The sequence below is a fragment of the Arvicola amphibius genome, chromosome X, assembly GCF_903992535.2.
Source record: "Arvicola amphibius chromosome X, mArvAmp1.2, whole genome shotgun sequence".
Classification (NCBI taxonomy): domain Eukaryota; kingdom Metazoa; phylum Chordata; class Mammalia; order Rodentia; family Cricetidae; genus Arvicola; species Arvicola amphibius.
In genome coordinates, this window is record NC_052065.1 from 133,438,961 (window position 1) to 133,461,988 (window position 23,028).

The window sequence follows — 23,028 nt, forward strand, 5'->3', positions numbered from 1 at the left end:
GCATAACAGAAGTTAAATGTTAAACTTAACATAAACCAAGGGCAGAAGTTCTGAGGGCGTCTTTGGAGCATGTGGTTGCCCTACAGATGGCTGGGAGGTGGATTTGTGGAGCTGGAGTGGGGTAGAGTAGGGTAGAGAGAAGAACGGAGTGAGGATTGCTAAAATCCTAAGGAACTGTTTATGCTTCAAGATGTCAAGACCAGTGGCACTTAAGAACCCTGGGATGTCCCCGCCCAGACAGTTCCCTGGGATCCAAACTTGAGAGAAAAAAAAAATGTCTGTTTTTCAAATGTAGAACTTCTTCAATCATTAAAAAAAAAAAAAACCCACAGTGTACCAGGTTTGTCTGTAAAGCAAAGCACGTCATGCAGTTTTCAAACCTCAGAGGCTGTAGTGTCCTGATTGCTCAAGCGGGTTAGAGTGGGTCTGGGCTACCCGACCTCAGGTTCCTGGCGGGCAGCTGTTGCGGGACAGCGTGGCCCTGGGTGCCACGCGCCGCCCACCCTGCATCGACCCCGCCCCCCCGCCCCTGCGCGCGTGGCCTTGTGGGTAACGCGGGGCCGCCAGGTGACAGCTAATGGCGGCGGCCTCCTGACTCGAGTGGCCCGGCGGCGGAGCAGGGCGGCAGGGGGCGCATCGCGAAGCCGGGCCGGCGGCCGCAACACTCTGCACTCCGGACTGCGACTCACCGGAGGCGCCCAGCTTGACGCGTCATGGACAGGCCGGTGGCGGCGGCAGCCGCGGCGGCAGCGGCGAGCTGCGAGAGCGCTGGGGGCCCGGGGCCAGGGCCGGCAGCGGGCTGGAGATCCTCTCGGGTTGTGGGGGGCGCTTCGGCCGGCTCCCGGCAGCCCAGCATGGAGACCCTAGACAGGTAAGTAGGGCCCTGGACGCCACCGCCTCTCTGTGCCCAGCTTGAGGCCTGGCGGCCCAGGGCCGAGGCGGGGTGGGCGGCTCCCCCACAGGCACTTCTAGCCTTCCCTGGGTCCCCGTTTCGATCTGCTGCCCTCGGACTTGCCGGGGATTGGGCACCTGCTCACTTCCGCGCTGCAAGCTGACAGCTCCCGGAGGCTTTGGAGCTGTCAAACCCGTGCCAATGTACTAGCTCCTTGAGAACCCCTTTCTTGTTCGTGGCCCTGGCCAAGGATCCTCTCAGGAGAAATGTCGCTTGGCTCCTTGTTCTTAACATAACCATCATGCCTAAATCGTGTGATTTTAAGATCAGTTCCGAAGCCGCTGCTTGGGATGGCGACTAGGAGGTGAGACCCATGGGCAGCAGATCTGCAGCAGATGGTGGTAAAGACACACAGATTTGAGAAACTGAGATGGATAGCTTCCATACTGCTCAGGAGACACGAATACAGTTGTGTACTTTCAGTTCTTTACACTTGGAAGGACACAGTTCTTTTTTTCTTGGGCACATGAGTCTCCTGCTTCTGAGGTCGATTTAGAATAAGTCCGTTCAAGGCATATTTGCCATGTCCACCTGGAAGGGGCCACCACCCAGTCTAGTAATGACAAGAGATGGCTGGATTATCCAGTTTCCCCGGTGACATCTACACTTGGGCAACAGACAGTTGTGATGTGCTTCAGTGAGGTGACGCTGTTTCTGCCTGCCTGTCTGAGTCATCCCAGTGTGCTGAACTTTTGGGAGTTTCTAAAGACACGAAGAGGAGCAACCAGCGGCACTCTCCCTTCCCTAGCTCGGTGTGATTACAGTATATTTTACTACATGAATCCTGAACAATAGGTTTCACTAAAATCTAGCCACAGTTGAGACTTCCCTTGGAGCCACAAGCACTTAACACATCTGAAAGTTTTCAGCACACCTGAGTCCTTGTCCATTCAGAAAATAGCACACTGTGACTTTACTTTGGCTCCAGGGCTGATAGTTGAAGCTGTATGTGGTTAAGTGCTAGGCTATTGGTAAAGACAGAAGTATATTCAGGTGGCAGTGTAGGTCTGAATCATTGGAGTAGCTGAAATATGTCACTCCAATATGCCTTATTTAGGATTTATTAGAAACGACAAGTGACCATGTCCCACTCCCAAGGATTTTGATTCGGGAGGTTTAGGGCAGGCCCAGGAATTTGTATTTTTCTGAAAGGTGTATACTACGGCCTCATTGTGCTTGGGATATGTGGGCATGTGGTACTTGGTGTAGTTTGGGGATGTAAGATGTTAGTGATATGGGCAGTAAGGAAGGAGGACAGGTATTTGAATTGAGGAATAATGGAAGTTATCCAGTCATGGAGTGGGGAGAGCTCTTTGGCCGTGAGAGCACAATGTGCACCTTCTGATCAGAGATGGCCTGTTGCCTGTGAGAACAGGCAGGCAACCTTCCTAAGGAGTTGTGCTATCATCCCTTCTCAGGATGTGTGTGGCTCTCTTAACCTGCATCATACTCTTCCCAGTTGAAAATAGAGATTCTTAAGGAACCCACTAACTCTATTCTGGGCTGTAAACCTAAACCAAGAAGCCTTAGACATCTCTTTGGGGCTTCAGTTCATAACGCAGGAAGAGGACACAGAAGACGGAGGCAGTTCGGGGAAAAGAAACTAGCGTGGCAAGAAGGCAGGGAGGATTTTCAAGGTACTTAGCACTTAACAGAGAAGTAGGTGAGTCTTACACCTTGAGGAGTATAGGCATCTGTGAAGGGTGTGGGCATTGTGCCCACAAGTGTCACTTGTGAAGCAGATTTCAAAGAAAGCAGTTTAAGGCATGCCTGCCATATCCAGCTGGGAAAGAGCAGTTGAGCATGGAGGGCAGCTGCACAAGGTAACAAGCAGGGAGGAAAGAGGGCTCGGTTCTGATATTTCAGCAAGCAGCCATGCATATTCTTCATTAAGGAGCGACTCCCCTAAAGGGAAGTTGGGCTCTGTGTGCCTGCCTTACATGTGTTCCTTGAACCTTGAGGCTTGTGTAGTCTTCAGAGTATTTCACTTCTCTTTGAAAAGAAGCTGTGGTCCTGTGAGAGGATGTGGCTTCCTAAAGGTCACAGATCTAGCTAGTGACAGAAACAGGACTTGAACCCAGACCTCCTGTTGGCTGGCCCACTATACCCTCTGTGTAACTGCTCTTACCCAGGCCACTTCCTGTTGCTGATGGTAAAAACACATCAACACTAATAAACCCACCCCTTTCTCAAAACAGCCCAATCAACTTTTAGCCCCAAAGGAGATATTTTGGTTCACAAAACCACTCCAGAGAGGGAGATGGGAGTGGGCATAATTGGAGTCAAGGGCTACCTTTAAAACAGTGTTGTTAGAATTCCCTATCTCTTGTATTTGTGTCTTCTAAAAATATCTCACCTGTCTTATCTCTGTGTGTTCTTCAGCGTGGTGGGAATAGGCCTCTAGAAGCCCTGTGATAGATCCATACGGCAAGGATCCAAAAGGAATCCTGGGACTGCCTGGGCATCTCATCTCTAAGTGGGGACAGGAAGAAGTGGGTCAGCCCCAGGAAACAGTGGATTGCAGTTCTGCAAAGTAAAGAGAAGTGTCCTTGTTAGAAGAAGGTGCGGCAGGATCTAGTCAGCAGCTGATTTCCTCTAGTTGATTTTATGTATTTGCAGTCAGGGATGGGTGCTGATGGTAAAAGGGGAAAAAAGGGAAGCTTAGTGTGGTGGTGAATACCACTAAATACAACACTCAAGAGGCAAGATTGGGGCATGTACAAGGCCAACCTGATAAATACAGAGTTTCAGACCAGCCTGTACTGTAGAAAAGGATTGTCTCAAAAAAGGAAAGGAGCAGGCAATAAAGGGGACACTAGCATTTAATTCCAGCACAGGGGGAATTTCTGAATTTGAAATCAGCCTGGTCCACAGAGCAAGCTCCAGGACAGCCAGTACTATATAACTACATAGAGAGACCCTGTTTCAACACACACACACACACACACACACAGAGAGAGAGAGAGAGAGAGAGAGAGAGAGAGAGAGAGAGAGAGAGAGAGAGAGAGAATATGAGAATATAATATCTCTCTCAGTTTCCTCCTGTCCCCTAGAAATTATGATAGAGTTCTGACTTCTACTAGGATCATAAAATTCTTGTATATCATAGGAATTTCTACCTACTCAGCACATATCTTACATATATTTTCAACCACAAAGACTGGGTGGGCACCTTAATCAGAGACTACAATTAAGTAGATGTTCTGTCTTTCACACACACAAGTGTGGATGTAATTGCTGATGGTTTGGTTTGGTTTGGTTTCCAGATGAAAGTTAACTTTCTGGTAAAGGTCCTAAGTGTCTTTTGCCCTCTTCATTGGTTTCTTTTTCCTGTTTTGACAGATCTGGAAAGGAGCCTAGCTCCTGAGAGCAAGTTTTACATCTTTCACTGCCTAGTTGCCTATTAGTCATTAGGTCAGGTGAGCACAGGCCAACCACACACCAGTCATGTGACCATGGATAAACCTAGAAGCTCAGTTTTCTTTTCTGTAAAAATGGGTCACTGGGAGGCTGGGTAAGTCTGCCTTTTTGACCAGCAGAGGGTTTTATTTTCTTTGCCCTGTTCTGTTCTGTTTTACAGCATCTGTGGTGCCCCCTTTAGCTCAGTATATCAGTCACTTTTGGCTGTTCTGGCCTCTGGAGTGATGGCCACATTCATTTCCTTATCTAGTGAAGTTAGCTAGTGTCTGTTCTGCCTTTTTGTCACAGCTGGTTATGAAGCTCTGACATAACAACTGGAAGAAGCTTTTGTAAGTTAAGGCATTTACAGAAATGTAATGTAGCATCACTGCTTAATACAAAATATCTTTTCTAGTCTGTTCTATATTAACTTACCCTCAGCTTTACCCCCACTAAAAGTACACTGTTTTCTAGATTTTAAACTAAAAACATGAATTTGGTTGAATTTTGTTTGAAAATCATATGTTTTAAGGTAAATATTTTACTTTGGAATTAATTTTCTATATGCACTATTTTAATTTTCTATATATACTATATCATATAATTTTGATAGAATTCTGTGATAACATACTTAACTACATACCTGTAATCATTTAAAATTATTTATTGGATATGTATAGATGTTTTGTCTGCATGTGTGTCTGTGCACTGTGTGCATGCCTGGTGCCCACAGAGGCCAGGAGAGGGCATTGAATGCTTTGGGACTGGAGTTACAGGACCTTGTGAGCTGTTATGTGAGCAATGGGAATATGAACCTGGATCCTCTAAAGAGGTGCCAGTGCTCTTAACCACCGAGCAATTTCTCCAGCCCCAACACCTACAATATTAAAACTTTTTGAAAAAGGTTGATTGGTTCATCTAAAACTAAGCTAGAACCTGATGTATTTTCTGTTTTGTCTATATTGGTTCTTATATTAAATAGAAAATCAACCAAATAGTTTAAGACGTTGTGGGGGCATGTCTGTGATCACAGTGCTCAGGAGGTGGAGGCTGGAGGATGGGGAGTTTAAGGCTATCCTTGGCTGTGAGTTGAAGCCAGCCTGGGCTGTACATGAGACACTTTAAAAAATAATACCTGTATTTATTTATTCGTGCCCAGGACACATTGATTCTCTTCAGGAGCCTGTGTTTAAAGACTTTTAATCACACTATTTCTTTTAGCCCTACAGGATCACATGTTGAATGGTGTAAACAGCTTATAGCTGCTACAATTTCTAGTCAGATTTCAGGTTCAGTGACATCAGAAAATGTGTCCAGAGATTACAAGGTAAGCGACATTGAGTGTTTAATTCATTATTGCTATATAAGTACCCAAGAAGCTTTGTAGTTTTAGTTCACATGAACCTTTGAGTGTTTTGTATTAAATTACCCTTTGGGGTAGTGAGGACAAAGGTTTTTTAGTCTGAAATATTAAGGGAAAATATTACCTATGTTTCCTGTTTGTGGTATAGTTTTATAATTGACATGAAAAATTGTCCTAAGATTTTGAATCAAGCTCTGTTTTATCATGTGCAGTGGGCATAATAGTGTGTGCTTGTGACATGTCAGCAGTTGCAGGGGAGCTTGAGACTAGGCTATTGTCTACAGATAGAATTCAGGGCCAGGGCAAATTAAAAAGTGAGACTCCCATCTCACAGCAGGCAAACAAGCAAATTATTTGCTTACTTTGTTATTTTTCATAGAAATCACACCTTGATGGACAATCCCTTTACTTCACAAGCATGATTTTGTATTTAGATATTGCATTTGAGTATTCATCATTAACATAGATACTATAATTACAGAACTTTAAATGGGGCAGCCTCATTTTTCAGAGTTAGAAACCTTTGTTTATTTTGAAATCTGAATTTCCTGCATAGTCTAAGGTTAAGAGTGAGAGGTTTGTTGTTGACACAGATTGGTTCCTAGCACTGTCCTGGAGCTTAATAGATACTCAGTAAATAGTTATTAAATGAATTAACAAGCAAAAATCTCAGCTGTTCCATCTCTGTTCAGTTAATGTTTTGATTTCAATAAGCTGTTAACAGAAACACTAAGTGAAACTATTGATATTTTCTTTATGTTTGCTTGAGTTTTGTTTTGGTTTGATTTGGGGTTTTTTGCTAATAGGAATGGGTGAATGATTTTTCACCAGCAAACATGGAATATATTTAGTTTATCTGTGAGCAGCACTCAGAAGATGGGAAATCTCACAAATAGTTAAAGAGCTTCAGCCAACATTCCACTTCTTCATAACTGCTCCTTGTTGAGGACTTTTAGCATCCTCTCCTTGCTAGATCATAGCATAAGTTCAGAAACAATACTGGTGGTTGAGATTTACTCTTGTGCTGTCATGTGCACATCACCAAGCCAGCAATAGAAATTAGATAATCTGCCACTCGAAGACTGGCAGTATATGTCTTAATAGTGTCCCCAGTTACTGATTTTCATGCATGGTGACAAGGGAGCATCTGAGGCTCTTGGTCTTCAGAACCTAATCACCACTCTACATATCAATTTTCATCTATTTACACATTTGTATAGCAGAATCAGCTCATGCTAGAATGGTTTAATAGATGCATTTCATAAAAATAAGGTTTTTATCCCAGCACTCGGGAGGCAGAAGCAGGCAGATCTCTGTGAGTTCAAGGCCAGTGTAGTTCCAGGACAGCCTCCAAAACTACAGAAAAACCCTGTCTCAAATAAATAAATAAATAAATAAATAAATAAATAAAGTTTTCATATATTTTGGAAATTGAAGTTTAAGTCCCTACATCAGATCATAGTCAAAGCCGTTGATAAATTATTGTAAGACTGCATGTTTTATAGCTAAATCTACAAAGTTGACATTAAATTTATAATTTGTGAGTGTTACCTTCTTCAAAGAAATATATTTTAAGTAATAAAAGCATAAAATATTTCTAAACTACACAAACTGTTGTACATGCTACTGATAAAACTCAGAGTAACTATTCTGGGCTTTGGAGACCCTCTGGTACAGGAGCCATGGCTTGGAGTTGGGTCTAAGAGTTCAGATACAGTTTCAGGAGGATTGAAGTTGCAACCATTTGTAGATAAGATTTGTAGTTATCTATAGCTTCTTTAAAACACGTACAGACTTGGTGCTGACTACTCTCACCTCCCTACTACCCTCTCTTCTTACCCCTTCTCTATTTCTTTCCTTCCTTCCTCCTTCCCCCTCTTCTCTCTCTATTTCCCTCCTCTCTGTTCTCCCCTTATCTCTCCTCTCTTTCAGTCCTTTCCTCCCCTCTTCCTTTCTGTCCTTTCCCTTTCCTGCTGTCCTGTCTTCACTCCCCTCCATCCCCTGGCCTCTCTTCCCATGCTATCCCCTTTCTTCCTCTGCTCTCCCTCCCCTTTCTTTTTTCCTCTCCCTCAGTCTGTCTTCCCCTCCTCTCTCCTCTCCCTTCCCTTCCCTTCCTTCTGTTTCCCACTCTCCCTCCCTCCCTTCTTCTCTCCCCTGCTCACCCTTTTCTACCAAGGGTCTCTACCACAGGTCTTTTTCTTGCCTCCCTTTTCTTCTCTCATCCCCTCCTCTTCTGTTTTCTCTTCTTCCTTCTGCTTCTCCACCCTTTCTCTTTCTTTCCCTTCCCCTCTTCAATCATTTTCTATTCTCATCTCCTCACCTTTTCCTCTCATTCTTCTCTCCCCTCCTTTCTGTGTTTAGTCCCTTCTGCATCTCTCCTTTCCCATCTTTTCCTCTCCTCTCCTCCCTGGCCTGCTCTGTCTTCTCATCTTATCCCCTTTCCTCTCTGCACTTTCCTTTCTCTTCTTCTCCCCTCTTCTCCATCCTCCTCCTTCTACTAGTTAATAATGCTTACTTTAATACCAAACCATCCCAAAGATTAAACTAATAATTAACATTAGTAAAAGAAATATAATTAAATGTGTTCTTTTGCTTATCCTACCCTTGCTAACTCGATTGCTTTCATTTAACCAGGCCAACATACAGAAAAAAATTTGGGGGTGGGTTTATGAATATGATCAAAATACTTTATAAGAAATTCTCAATGAATTAATAAAGCCATTGTTTAAAATTTTTTCCCTTGAATGTGTAAAAAGTACTATGATCTGAATGTAATTTTCATAGAGCAGATGCAATAGTACTGTTAGAAATTATACTGAACTATTTCCAGGGACTCCGTGGAAATGACACAACCAATCATAACTTCCATCATTTGGAAAGTGCAGCTTGACCAGAAAGAGGGAGTTTTATGGAGTAGTACTAACAGTTCTCGCTAGCTCTGTGACCTTGTATAATCTCTCAGTGTGCAACCTTGTATAGTCTTTGGGGTTTCCTTCACTGTAGGGCTGAAAGGATCATAGTCAGATTTTAAGTATCTAAATGCCTTTATTTCTAGAATGTTTTTCAATTATGTTTTGTTCAGAAGGACTTGATTCTGCTCTGCCTTCTAACAATTAGTGTACTATGTGACCATCTTGCTTCTTGTAGCTCTAAAATTATCCTCAGCACTTCCTCTGTTCCTCTGCTCTCTTTTTGCTCCCCTTACCCTTGTGCACATAGTAATTTCTAGATTTCATGTTTAAATATCCTAAATGACAAAAAAGGAGAAAATTGGGATAGCAGTATACAATTTTTCTCTGCTTTCTTAGTTTAGACTATTTAGAGAAGAAATCCAGCTATTGTTGAACTAGGAAAGTGCTGTAATTAGTCTCTGGATCCTCAACAGAAATTTCCAGGAGAGCTTTGGAGGGAAGGTGAAAACAGTATATGGGGAGCACTTTATTATGCTTGAGTTAGGTCTTGGTTCATGTTTCCAGAACTGGGTGCTAGTCTTTGAAAAGGGAAGCTTGATCATGCCCTTTCAGGATCCACTGTCATAAGCTATGACTGAAAACCTGGCTATATGACTTACTTATTAATCATAGACTGCAGATTCAGATGCCTACATGGGAGTCAGGTACAGGAGAGAGATGTGGAGAATAGAAGGTATAATATGCCCCATAAAAGTCTTTTTACAAAGCCCTATTACTATCTCTTTGGACAATATAATTATAGATGAGAAAAGATGATCAGCCTATGAAAACAAATTACTTTTTAAAAATGTTGAGACTTGCTCTTCTGTTTCTGCAAAGGCAGAGAAAATGTATTTTTCTTTTTCACACTGAATATAACTAAAATATGTGGAAATTATTTTTAAATAACACAAGAACAACCTGAAGTATGGTAAAGTGATGAATCAAAATCTGGCTGGAAGTATCAGTAACCCCCCAAACTGACAAGCTACAGAGCAGAAGAAATATATTTGGAAAACTCATACCTGATAAACACTAATATCTAGAATATATAGAGAATACTCAAAACGTAACAGTGAAAATGAAGAAAACATACAAAGCCTTTCACCAAAGAGGTGCATGCAGATGACAGAGAAACTCATGAAAAGGTCATCAACGTCACTGAAATAGGAGTAAGGAGTGGACTGCAAATTAAAGCTCTGCAGAGGGACCACCACATACCTGTCAGGATGATTGGAATATTGGTCAACAATAAAAAAGAGCAATAAACTCCTCAACTGGGATGATCTTAAGAGAATTTGCTGACTAAAATAATACAATGCCATTTTGTAAAAATGAAACTCTCAAGACATACATTGGGAGATCACCTAGGCTCCTCCTGACTTAAGGCATGGCTATCTCCTCTGGCTTACATCAGAATCCAATTCTAGCAGGAAAGAAATTTCTATGTGTATCTGAAAGGGCTCATTTCAGGAGAGGAGCAAAGGGAACCATAGAGAAACATACCCCCAAGACTTTGAGGCAAGCCCCTGCAAACCTCTGAACACTCTCCTGTCTTAACTACTGAAGATTTCCTTATAGCAGCTTAAGAACTGTATAAGCTTAAAAACGGGTTATCACACTATTTCCAAACTGCCAGTAGCAAAGACACTGACAAGAAGTTCTGCCATTTGTCTGTTAGACTCGGCCTCTACTTTGTTCTGCAGTAGGCATTATTTTCATAAAAAAATTGTAAAGTCTTTCTTCCAGTGTTCATTTCTTGCTGTCTGTCCTTAACCAAGCAGCAGAAGAATGTGCAAATACTACAGCTTGCTGGAGTAGATGGGTGGAGATAGAGGAAGACAGGGTGCTGTTGGCTTCTTCAACAAACCTAAATCAATTCAGAGATCCTATGTGTACTGCAGAGATCAAAGTGAGCTTTCTGTGTAATCAGTCAGACCCCATGCTGAGATCCCTTAAAAGAGCAGAGTTGTCTGATAGGGAAGCAGATGTGGAGCAGGAATACCAGGGTTTAACTAGCAGCTCTGCCACCTTAAGTTTAGTCAGTTTTCCTTTTTCTTTTTTTATTCTTCTCTCATATATTGCATCCTGACCACAATTTCCCCACCTTCCTCTCCTCCCAGTCACTCTCTCAACCTTCCTTTTCCCCAAGATCCACTCCTCTTTTGTTTCCCTTTAGAAAAGGGCAGCCCTCCCATGGATATCAACCAAATACAGCATAACAAGTTACAATAATACTAGACACAAACCCTCATACTAAGGCTGGATGAGGCAACACAGTAGGAGAAAGAGTCCCCAGAGCCAGTGAAAGATTCATAGACAGGCCCGGCTCCCACTATTAAGAGTCCCACAAAACACCAAGCTACTCAACTGTCACATATATGCAGAGGGCCTAGCTCAGTCCCATGCAGGCTCCCTGATTGTCAGCCCCTTGTGAGCCCTGCGTAGTTGATTCTGTGGGCCGGCCGTGTTCTCAAGGCATCCTTGACCCCTCTGGCTCCTACAATCCTTCTCCTCTAGGGTTCCCCAAGCTCTGCTTAATATTTGGCTGTGGGTCTCTGCATCTTCTCCCATCACTTGTTGGATCAAATGTCTCAGCTGACAATTAAGCTAGGCTCCATTCTACAAGTACAGAGCTAGGCTCCGGTCTACAAGTATAGCAGAATACAATTAGGAATCATTTCGTTGACTTTTAAGATTTTTTGGCCAGTTTTTTTTAACTGTGCCTTTCTTTTTTCATTGAAAAAAAATGGAGTCAGGAATAGTTTTTATCTCAGCTAGCCTAAAAATAAAACCAGTTCGTATGTATCAGGTGTTCAGAGAAGTGGCTTGAGCATAAAATGCTCGATTGTCTATACGACAGAACTCCTGCTGAAGGAAAACACCAAAAGAATTAAAAATGAACTTTAAACCGGCAGAGCCTGGGAGGAAGGGGTAGTAGTGTGAGAAGTTTATTTTCTCATCTGAAAGGAGAGGCCAATAAACACTATTTTAAAGTGCTATATCAGGAAGTAAGGCAAAGTCAGTAACAGTGATGGCGGCAATGGTTAGAATTAGAAATAGGCCTAGTCAAGTGGTGTGGTCCAGAATGAAGCTCTGGCTAGGGATCCTTTCAGTTTTGAGGCTTTTATTACCAGAAGCCACTTATTCTTTTTGTTTATGTTCTGTGAACTTTGTTGAATAACAGTTAAGAAGTATTAAACTTTACATATTTAAAATATGCAATTAAATAATTTTTGATATTTGAATGCATCCCTCCAAAAGCCAGATTTAAGCTTATTAACCCAAAAAGTCTCTGCTTAGGAACTTCAGGGCTTTAATTCATTTTGAAGAATATTATCAGTTAATTCAGAACACCTTTTTAACTGCAAAGATTTTCTTGTTAATTTTTTTCTTTTTAAAAGAATTTCAATGTATAAAATGACATATGATCACATGTTTCTATTTTCCCTCTCCAATTCTCCCCCATGTACTTTCAGTCATATGTCTTCTGGTTTTTGCTAAGTCACTATGTGTAAGTAAAGTTGCTCATAGGTACAAGGTTGTGGAGTCATCCACTGGAGCATAGGATACATACCTACAGTGCTCTTATCCTCAATAAGGAGGAATGATTCTCCTTCCCACAGCAGCTCCATACTATTAATATCTCTGTCAGTATGGTGTGGGACCTGGAGATCATCTGTAACATGTATGTCAGAATTTTAGTTGGCTTTTCCTTGTGTAGGTCATGTGCAGGTAACTGTGACAGCCATATCATGTCCACAACACAGCATTTAGCAGCACTCTTTCTCACCCTCTCTACCTTTTACATTCTTTCCACCTCCTCCTCCTCCCTATGACTTGGTGGCAGAAAGGAGGATGGTGGAAATAGATGTCCCGTTCAGGGCCAAGCATTCACTACCTTCTCAGCTCTTTGATCATTTCCACATCTTTCCATTGGCTGTTGTTCACTGCAAATGGAAGCTTCTCTATGGTTGAGAGCAGAATAGGTCTAGGGGTAGAAATATAAGTACTTAGAAGGCAATTTGATAGCATGACCACTTAGGGAAAGAAGAAGAGCAAGTTTTACATTGGGGTCTATAAACTCACCAGCCATGGGATTTGGTCTAGGATTCCAGAACCAGGAATGAAATTCCTTCCTGTGGACCAGGCCTCAAATCTAATCAGAAAGCATTCTGTCGCTCCATCACAGTCACACCCCTATTGCACCAGTGAGCACATCTTTTCTAGTAACTTGATGCTTTAGTATACTGAGTTCAGCACTGGGTAAGAACTTTGATATTTTTCTCTCCACATCAGCCTGCACAGCACCTTCTGACATTAGGGAGGAAGTTTCTGGAGAGTTTGAAGATGACTTTTTATGTTTTGCAGCCAGAGTGTGTGGTGTTTCAGCAACAGGGGATTATTCCCACATAGTTATGGTGGGTATCCAAAGGCAGCAGCAATAACCTGTGGTACTTTGGTGACCTGGAACCTCCCTGATCGATGGATGGCTTGTAGGGCAGTATCCTATGCCTTATGCTGCTATTTTCACTTAATAACTCAAGTCTTCCGGGAGCAACATTGACTAACCATACAGGGTCATTCCATTTGGATTCTTATTTTAAGTTGTTAATGCTGACACAGGAATAGCTTTTGTAGCCTGTGTTCCTATTCAGATGCTCTTCTCCCATTTAGTAAATCCATAAAGCTAATAAATAGCCTGGCAGTTGTTATTTATGATGATGTGTTTCTCATTCAACATCTAGTGGTTGGATGCTAGCACTGTAGATTTTGCAACAAGGTACAGAAACATTGAACTCCTCCCCCAGAATATGACAACTACTTGTTTTTCTAAGGTTCTGTCTATGTGTGCTGTTTTTTCTGACTAGAGTTTTCCCGCACAGAGGCTGCATGTTTAGTTAAGATTCACAGGCCACAGGCACAGGAATAATACTCTGAAGTCAGTATCTATCAGTTAAATAAAGCATAGTATCTCTGAGTTAAATAAAGCATGGTTTTACCTCTTCTTCAGCCACAGCCACTACCTCTTCCTCCCTAGAACTTCCTCTTTGTTGCCATGTCCATCAGAGAAGGCACCTCCTGCTTCCAGTGGGGTAACCAAATCAGAGAGTTTAATTCTGGAGTCCCTGTCGGAATTGGAAATTTAAATAGAAGTCAGATTAAGCTGTGTGATTATCTCACTGTTAAGATACCGAGTTCATATATAGCTAAACTGTATTCTGGATCCAGTTTGGGGTTTTCTTGTTTTGTGGACTGGTCTAGGAGCCTGTCTCCCTTTTTATATCATTGCTTTTACATGGAAAATGCCTTCAGTTTTCTAAACAGAAACAACATTTACTTTTGAAATGTACCCTGTCACAGTAACCTGTGAAAACACTTGCAGGGAAGGATTTGTGTTTAAAACAGTTGGAAGTGAGGAGATAATTTTCTTCAAATTAGATACGTCCCTGAAACTCACAGGACAAATGTGTTAGGATTGACTTGATATTGAATGAGATTTTGGGGGTAAATATTTTAAAGAGGATTAACATCTTTCTTAGGGACTAGACTGTTGAATCTAATGGCATCTTTCACAATAAGAACATTTCCATGATGATGTTGTTCTGTATTTTAACTAACAGGTTTTCAGGAGGCCTGATACCAGGGTAAGGATATTTGGCTTTTGGCAGATGGGCCTCCTACTTATACATGTCTGTGCTTTATGGAACACTTGGTCTGTTTAGTGTTCTTTACCTTCGCACTGGTTCTTATGAGTCACTCTGATCAGTTTGCTCTGCTGTGTCATAGCTTTAAATGTTCACTGGAAATGCTTTGTTTGCTACAGTTTTTAAACGTGCAGTAAGAGCCAATGTGTGTAAAGGCAAGATGCAAAAATTGGTATCAGTGTGCTGTACTGGCTTTCCTCATACCACATAAATTCTGACCCATTGGATGATCATGGCTAGTGCTGTATGTCTAGGCCTATGTGGGCCTATTTTTATAAATATGCTTTTAATTGAAACAGAATTATGTTACTGCCTTTTCTTCATCCCTTCTCAACTACCATCTCTTGAACCCCTCCCATGTATCCCCACCCCCACTCTTCTGGAGTTGATAGCCTCTTTTTCTTTGATTATTATTGTTTTGCACATGCACGCACACAGACACACATACACACACACATGCTTGTTGTGTGATTCATGCTAAAGAACTTAGCAGCCAAAAAATGATCATTTGTTGTCCATCCAATCTAAGACCTTAAATCATGCTGTGTTTGCATGTTCAGTCCAAAAAAAAGTTTAAGTGCTAATCTTGAAGCAAGACTTAAAAAAATCGGTATTTTTAAAAATACAAATGTAGTGAATTGTAGCTTATATTTTCCTCATGAATTTCCTTCCCTCTATTTCAGAATATTCATAAAGCAAGACAAAGATTGGTAATTTGCATGCATCTAACTCCTAGTGTCAGACATGAAAAAAAATGAGCCTATTTTTTATTAAATGGGAACAATCTGGATTTTCATAGTATGATTTAATTACTTCATTTTGAAATTTGTAATCTTATTGAAGCCAGTGAAGTTGTACAGAAATAACGAAGTAAAACTCTTGCTATACTAGTTGGTTTACCATCTTACCTTGTTTTCTTTGGCTTGTGAGATTCATTTTCTTTTATTGAATCATACAGTTAAATATTAGTGTTTGACTTTGTACTTGCATGGACTTTGAAATACTGTATGAATTTGTTTTGAATATCCATTAATTTTTCTGTTTTAACATTTAAAATTGCAGAATGATTCCGTTGTCTTTGTATGTAAAAACTTAGAAATTTCAACAAAACAGGCTGCATTTAAAATCTACACTGCCATGATGGGTAGCCATAAATTCATTCTGAGTATAAAAATGTGTTATGTAATTACTGAAATTTATTGACTAAAATGTAAATATGTAAAGTAGTAAATTATTTCAAAATTTGTTACTTCTTTTGTTGCCTTAAAAATATAGCCATTTGATCCAGTTTCATAAAGTAAAACTGTTAACTTTTAATATTTTCACTATTAGAGATTTGATACCACTTTTAAAAGGGATTATAATCCCGTCATGTTAAGCATTCACATTCTTTCTACCACCTGTTGAGTTAATAGTACAGTTTTTAAACTTTCAAGAAGAAAATTGATTTTGTGACGAAATTAATAGCATACCTTTAAAGGGACAGACTAAAAAGAAAAACATGTGGCATTTGTTTTCTTGAAGCATGCTTTTGATACTGTAGTTAGAAATATTAATGTGATATTGATTAGACGTCACAATATTTAATAAGTAATAAAATAATACACATATGTTTATATGTATGTATTTATATGTAAAATCTTGAGCATGTGTTATGTGCATGGTGCAATGAAATTTACCCCTGGGTAATATAATACTTCTTTTGAATATACAAATGCTTACTCTGTCTAAAATACCTATGTATGAACTGCCTTTGTATTTTGGCTTGACTTTGCCTTTTATGTGGGTTCTGTGGTGTGCTTTATTTTCTATGAGCACATGATGTGCCGGTTATGTTCTTTGCTATTTGCTATGGTGTTGCTTAGTTTTATAAAGACAGTGCATTGTTTGAAATCCATGATGTTTGTTTGCTTTTCATTTTTCTACCCCAACACAACACAGAAATAGACACTACACGTTAGGCTGAGGATGCTATAGATGGTCCACACGTTATTTCCTTAACTCGAAGGGGGCAAGTGTGGTGATTTGCAAAGCCATAAAAGGTGTGTCAACTTTTACATGGTTACTGTCTCTTAAAAAAGAAATTCTGTCCTTTCACCTGTCTGTTTGCACGTGTTTCTCTTTCTCTTCTCTGCTTCTTCTTGTCCATGCACCTGGTGCTGTGCAGGAGATAGAGGAAGAACACAATGGCTACCCTTCTGAAGCTGAAGCTGATCAGGTGGCAAGTTCTCCATGTTCATCTGTTTGTAGCTACAGACCGTGCATCTAGAAGCCATTTCATACTAGATATCTAGGCAATATGCAAAGCTTTCCAGTTGCTTTTACCACTATAATAGTGCTCTCCTGTCTATATTTTGTAGATTCCATTATGACATTATTTGCAAAAATTGGTTTATCCAACATTTTGTAAACTAGAAGTTGCCTTATTCACACTTCTTGGCTCCCCAAGATAGGGTTACATGACCTTGACCTCTGCCAGTGTGAGAGTATGAAGAGCTTTTAGCAAGGAGCTAGAGGAGTAAACACAAATGCCACAGGTTCTTTATAAAGGTGTAGACTTTTTGTTATTCAAAGTTGCATAGTTGGGCTTGAGGTTAAAAGTGCTGGCTGCTTTTCCAATTCCCAGCACTCACTTGGCAGCTTACTAGTGTCTATAGCTCCAGTTCTAGGTCATCCAATGCCCTCTTCTGGCCATGCGATTCACATATGCATACATGTAGGCAAAACATCCATACACGTAAAGTTTAAAGTTACATGATTCGTGCCTAACACAGCACCAGGTATTTTGTACTTTTGGAATGAGCATATGTATTTTGTTTTTATTAATCAGAATACAGAATCCTGCTGTTTCCTTCATACTTCCAGATGTCTCCAGATTCATGAAGCAGTAGTGCTTTTCCTGCTACTGATATAGAAACTGAATAGGAGAATCTGTAGAAGAGCAGGGCTGTGGATGCCTGGCAAGCCCCAAGTGCTCAGCCTTACTTTTGTCCTCCATCACCTGCCCAGAACCCTCCTGCATTGACTCCAGAAGCATCTTTTGCGACTCAACTATAAAATCACTTCTTTAGGCATGCAGCTGCTACATAAACTGTTCATCTAGAAGTTTAGAGTCACATTATGAAAAACAGTGGCCAGAGTTTTCTGGGTGGATTAGAACCCTCAGCAATAAAGTCAGGAGAGGTTGTAGATCTCAGCTAGACATTCAAGATCAAATCACCAAAGTTGAGATGAGCTCATAGCTGAGCAACATTGAAAATAGAGGCACCAATAGCAATGGGTGTGTTTATGAGATCAAATTATTTCATCTTTCAGTTGTGCTATACATAGGTTGGATAAATCAAGGGTCAAATCATGTCCTGTGCAACCTGATAGTTGCAGTAAAAGCATAATATAGCACAAATGTGAGTCCTATCTCCTAACACAGCTTCATAAAGGGAATCTACTATATTCACCAAAAATGAGTCTTCTATTGTTTCTTGACTTCCTGTGTAAAGCTGAATGTATTCCTTTCTCTTATGGAAGAATATGAAGCATTGGGGCCTTTTTTGTGTTATTCTAATAGATGCTTTTTCATCGTTTAAAAACATGTCCCATACTTAGTGAAAGTTTTATCTCACTGTGTTCACCAACATATTCATGCCTCATAAAAATGCACAGATGCTTCCAGTCATATTTGACTATTAATATGGGACAAGAAGAGAACCAGTTGTTCTGTACTGTTTATCTTGAGAGCCTTGTGCATTCTGGCAGGGTTTCATTGACTAGCTCAAGCTTGAAGACTTAAATGTTTGATGTGGCTTGCTCTAAAGCTGAACAGGTGTCTTCTCTTCCCAAATCTCCCCCAGATTCTAGTGATTAGAGAAGCTTGCTTTCATAAATAGATTCCAAAATAATTTATCCTTAGTTATTTTTAAATATAAGTTATAGAATCTCCGTTTTATCGTATAATATTTGCCCATTAAAGTAAGCTCTAACAATGTAATGCTTGTAGTAGTTTACAACTCCAACATTGATTAAAGTAGCTTTCTTACTTAGTAATTATGCCATAAAATTAGTCAGTAGTTCAGATAGTAAATTAAAGCAGGCCTCAGATTAAGACTTCTATTAAGATTGTTGGTATTTAAATGTGTATAAAACCAAATGTTTAAAAGTATGCATATTGGTTTATGCTTTGTTATATAAAAGGCGTATTCCCAAATCAGATGTAAATAAAAAGAAATGTATAAATGGGGCTGAGGGCAGAGCTCAGTGGTAAAGCACAATTAAGGCCTTGGATTTGCTACCAGGGACCAAAACAAGAATAATAAAATGATTAAGTTAGACATTAATTGGAAAAAGAGAGTCAAGTTTATATGAAAGTCTTAAAAGTAATATTCAGATGGGGGTGTGATTTAGTGATAGAATACCTGCTTAGCATATACAGTATCTATCCTAAGTTTCATCTCTGTCACTATAAAATCAAAATTTTACAGAAATTTTCTGATGAAAAATGTCTTAATCTATACTACAAATTCAAGTTGAATACATTGTTTGGTTGTAACGATGAACCCTAATGTATATATGATTTTAACACTACACTTTTTGATAAGGAAGGGATGGACCATATAATCTTCTGTCCTCTGGGTGGAAGAGACGTACATACCATATCCTTGATCAGCATTGCCCTCCCTGTTTTCTGATGCATGTTAATGCCCTCCCAAGTGTTAACAGGTATTCCTGAAAAAGTACTCCCTGATTGAGGAGGTATGAGGCATGTGTTGTACTCTAGCGCCCTCTTGCTGATCTGGTGTGCATTAACACACTAAAACCTAGCTCACTTTTTCCAAAAGCCGTATTTGTTTTATCTAACATAGCATTTCCCTGTTTTTTTTTTTTATAAATAACTATTTACATCTCCTGGGAAATTAATGTTCTATGAAATAATAGCTTTGTAGTTGCTGTGGTTTGGATCACCTTATCCTTATTCATTTCACATCGTTTCAGACATGCCAAGGAGAAAATGACTGTTTTCCTTGGTAGTAACTCGCAGAGTGGCAGTACTTTAGAATAGGCCCCAAGTTTAGGATCCTGTCCTAGCTTTGGAGTTCAGGAACTCCATTTTCTGCTCCCCTATGAGTTATCTGGCACCATACAATGAAGCTTACAAGAAGGTGGCTCCCAAATCACAATGTTAGCCTCATAGTAGAAATATAGGCATGAACTGCCCCGCCATACTTCTTTTAGCATAACTGTAGCCAATGAACCTAGTAACTCGTTAACAGTTTCCATGGGGAGTGTGAAATTAATTATAAAATGAATTGGCTTTGGGAAACGTGTGGTAAACAACCCTGCTCCACAATATACATTGCAATACAGGTTGAGTATTCTTTATTTCAAATGTTTAGGACAAGTGTTTCAGATTTTGGAATTTTTCGTATTTTGGAGTATTGAATGAGACCCAAGAATAAACACAAATTTTGTGTCTTCTACACCTTACACACATAGACTGAAGGAAAATTTATACAATACTTTTTAGTATATGTGTTTTGATTGCCACCTTTCATATAAGGTCAGGTGTGGAATTTTCCACTTATGCATTATATTGGCTCTCAAAAGGTTTCATATTTTGGAGCATTTACTATTTGGAATATTCACATTACAGATGTTCAACTTGTATTCTCATCTGCCAATGTAATCTCATAGCCCAGAGTGAACAAACAATGGCATTCCCATTCTTTATGCTCCCTGTTGTACACTCACACATGCATACACACACACTCACATGTACACACACACTTACATACACATGCACACACATACATGTACATGTTTGCATGTAGCTGGGCCTCAGTGTCAAAGTCTAGGGCTTTTCTTAGTTGTGCACTATTCTGAGATCATTCTCTGGTCATTTTAATTCTGCCTCAGGGTTTCCCAAACTATTTCGTAGGCTCTGTCATTTCTACTTTGGCTAAGTACCTCACCTCTAGTGTTTTTATTTGTATTACTTTCATGCTTAGAAGATAACATTTTTTCTGACCTTATTTTCAAATTCAATGGCACCTTACAATACCTATCTGTGTGCTGATTACAGTCTATCTGTCCCGTCAAGCCATTTCTGTATTAATGCTTTCTAACTGTTAATTGTAAATATGTTGTAACAATTTGCTAGAATATGCAGCATGACGTCCTGTAGTGCTGAGCTTTTAAAATGTTTAAGGGGGAGGGGGCTTACATTTTTGCATGCTTCTGTAGCTTTATCAAGAGATCCCAGAATACCAGCATTCTCCTAGATCTACAGATGGAAAGTTAGATTTATTCCTGTTTGGTTTCTTGCCAGGCTTTACGGGATGGAAATAAACTGGCACAGATGGAAGAAGCTCCACTTTTTCCAGGAGAATCAATTAAGGCCATTGGTAAGTTTAATGTATACCATTTGTTATAGAAATTTATAAAATGAAGTGGTACTTTGAAAGCATAGGTGATGTTTATGTTGGAGATCAGCTAGACTGATTAATTAAGGAGAAAGCGATTAAGGAATTAGATCCATTCTTTCTTATTAGCATCATCCTGACCTTAAGAGATGGAATAATATAGAGGATCCAGGCTAAGTGGCAGCTGAGGGTTTCCAAAAGAACAGAAGCCTGCCTGTTCATCATGAAATGAGAGCTGATTAGTTACTCAGTGTAATGCTGCCTTGCTGCTTTGATGGACTATTTCACCATAAACTAATTGATCGGTAAATGACCGCAATAGCGTATCTTAGTAACAATTTGGAGAACTTTGCAAATAATTTTTGTTGACTTCTGTGATTATCGAAAATATAATTTTACCGGAAGAAAATAGCATGTACTGCCATACTGGCATATAAAGTAATGGCATGAGGGTTACCATACCTCCCATGATAAAATGCCATGCATCTCAAGAGATGGTATGTAGGAGGGGCGTCTGCGTATAAGTTTTTCATCCCAGTTTGCTGGGTTGGATAGTCAACTTTGCTGGGCTATTTGCTTCATGGCTCTCTCCCAGCATGGGTGTTCAGTCTCAATATAGTCATCTCATATTAGGACCATTTGAATGGTTGGGCTGTCTTACCAGAGCCTCATTCTCTCCTCTTTGTGTCTCCTTTTTACTCTGGAAATGCAGCTTTGGGAGGTGGAGGTTCTCACATAGCCCTGTGCCTCTCCCAGTTATTGGAAATATCTTACAGGTACATGTTAGGAACAGCTGCACATCCTTAAGCTTTGTAAGTGTGCTTTAAATTCCTCTAGTGGCTTGCAAAGGGTAAGTAAATTAACCCCACTATTAAATAAAATATGTTCCTGGAGGCAAAGTATTAAAGTAGGTCATTGTAAAGTAAAATACTCCCTATTGAGTAGTATTTTAGAGCAGGGTGAGTTTTGACATAGCATACGCTTGGGAAGCCATTGTCATTCTTATGGTAATGAACATATCCACCCCAGTAGTTTTCTCATGTCATCCCTTTCCATCTCTTCTCCTGTCCATTCCTCTATGCCCTTAAACTGTGGTTTGTATTTTTTATTATTATTATTCTTTTATTAAAAATTTCCACCTCCTCCCGGCCTCCCATTTACCTCCTCCTCCCCTATTCCCCTCCCCCTCCCTCGCCAGTCTGAAGAGCAGTAAGGGTTCCCTGCCCTGTGGGAAGTCCAAGGTCCTCCCCACTCCATCCAGGTCTAGGAAGGTGAGCATCCAAACAGGCTAGCCCCCCCCCCCCCAAAGCCAGTACATGCAGTAGGATCAAAACCCAGTGCCATTGTCCTTGGCTTCTCAGCAGCCCTCATTGTCCACCATGTTCAGGGAGTCCGGTTTTATCCCATGCCTTTTCAGTCCCAGTCCAGCTGGCCTTTGGTGAGCTCCCATTAGATCAGCCCCACCATCTCAGTGGGTGGGTGCATCCCTCGCTGTCCTGACTTCCTTGCTCATGTTCTCTCTCCTTCTGCTCTTCATTTGGACCTTGGGAGCTCAGTCCAGTGCCCCAATGTGGGGCTCTTTCTCTATCTCCATCCATCACCAGATGAAGGTTCTATGGTGATATGCAAGTTATTCATCAGTACGGCTATAGGATCGGGCCATTTCAGGCTCCCTCTCCTCAGCTGCCCAAGGAACTAGCTGCGGACATCTCCCTGGACACCTGGGAACCCCTCTAGAGTCAAGTCTCTTGCCAACCCTAAAATGGCTCCACTAATTAAGATATATACTTCCCTGCTCCCATATCCGCCCTTTCTTTATCCCAACCATCCCATTCCCCCAAGCTCTCCCCATCCTCCCCTTCTCACTTTTCTCTCCCCATCTCTCCTTACCCCAATCCCACCCCACCCCCAAGTTCCCAATTTTTGCCCGGCAATCTTGTCTACTTCCAATATCTAGGAGGATAACTATGTTTTTCTTTGGGTTCACCTTCTTATTTAGCTTCTCTAGGATCACGAATTATAGGCTCAATGTCGTTTATTTATGGCTAGAAACCAATTATGAGTGAGTACATCCCATGTTCATCTTTTTGGGTCTGGGTTACCTCACTCAGGATAGTGTTTTCTATTTCCATCCATTTGCATGCAAAATTCAAGATGTCATTGTTTTTTACCACTGAGTAGTACTCTAATATGTATATATTCCACACTTTCTTCATCCATTCTTCCATTGAAGTGCAGCATT

The 23,028-nt window shown here is 40.6% G+C and overlaps 1 protein-coding gene across 2 annotated transcripts in view; it reads left to right on the forward strand.

Moving 5' to 3' along the window:
• The first annotated feature begins 568 nt into the window (after positions 1 to 568).
• Mtmr1 (myotubularin related protein 1) overlaps positions 569 to 23,028 on the forward strand; it is a 66,187-nt gene continuing 43,727 nt past the window's right edge. The window contains exons 1-4 of one of the 2 annotated variants that reach the window (XM_038316147.1): positions 569 to 871; positions 5,573 to 5,678; positions 14,290 to 14,313; positions 20,693 to 20,768. In XM_038316147.1, coding sequence (XP_038172075.1) covers positions 714 to 871; positions 5,573 to 5,678; positions 14,290 to 14,313; positions 20,693 to 20,768 — 364 coding nt within the window. In that variant the 5' untranslated portion in view covers positions 569 to 713. The remainder of the gene's footprint in view (positions 872 to 5,572; positions 5,679 to 14,289; positions 14,314 to 20,692; positions 20,769 to 23,028) is intronic. The other variant, XM_038316148.1, reaches the window with a different exon arrangement.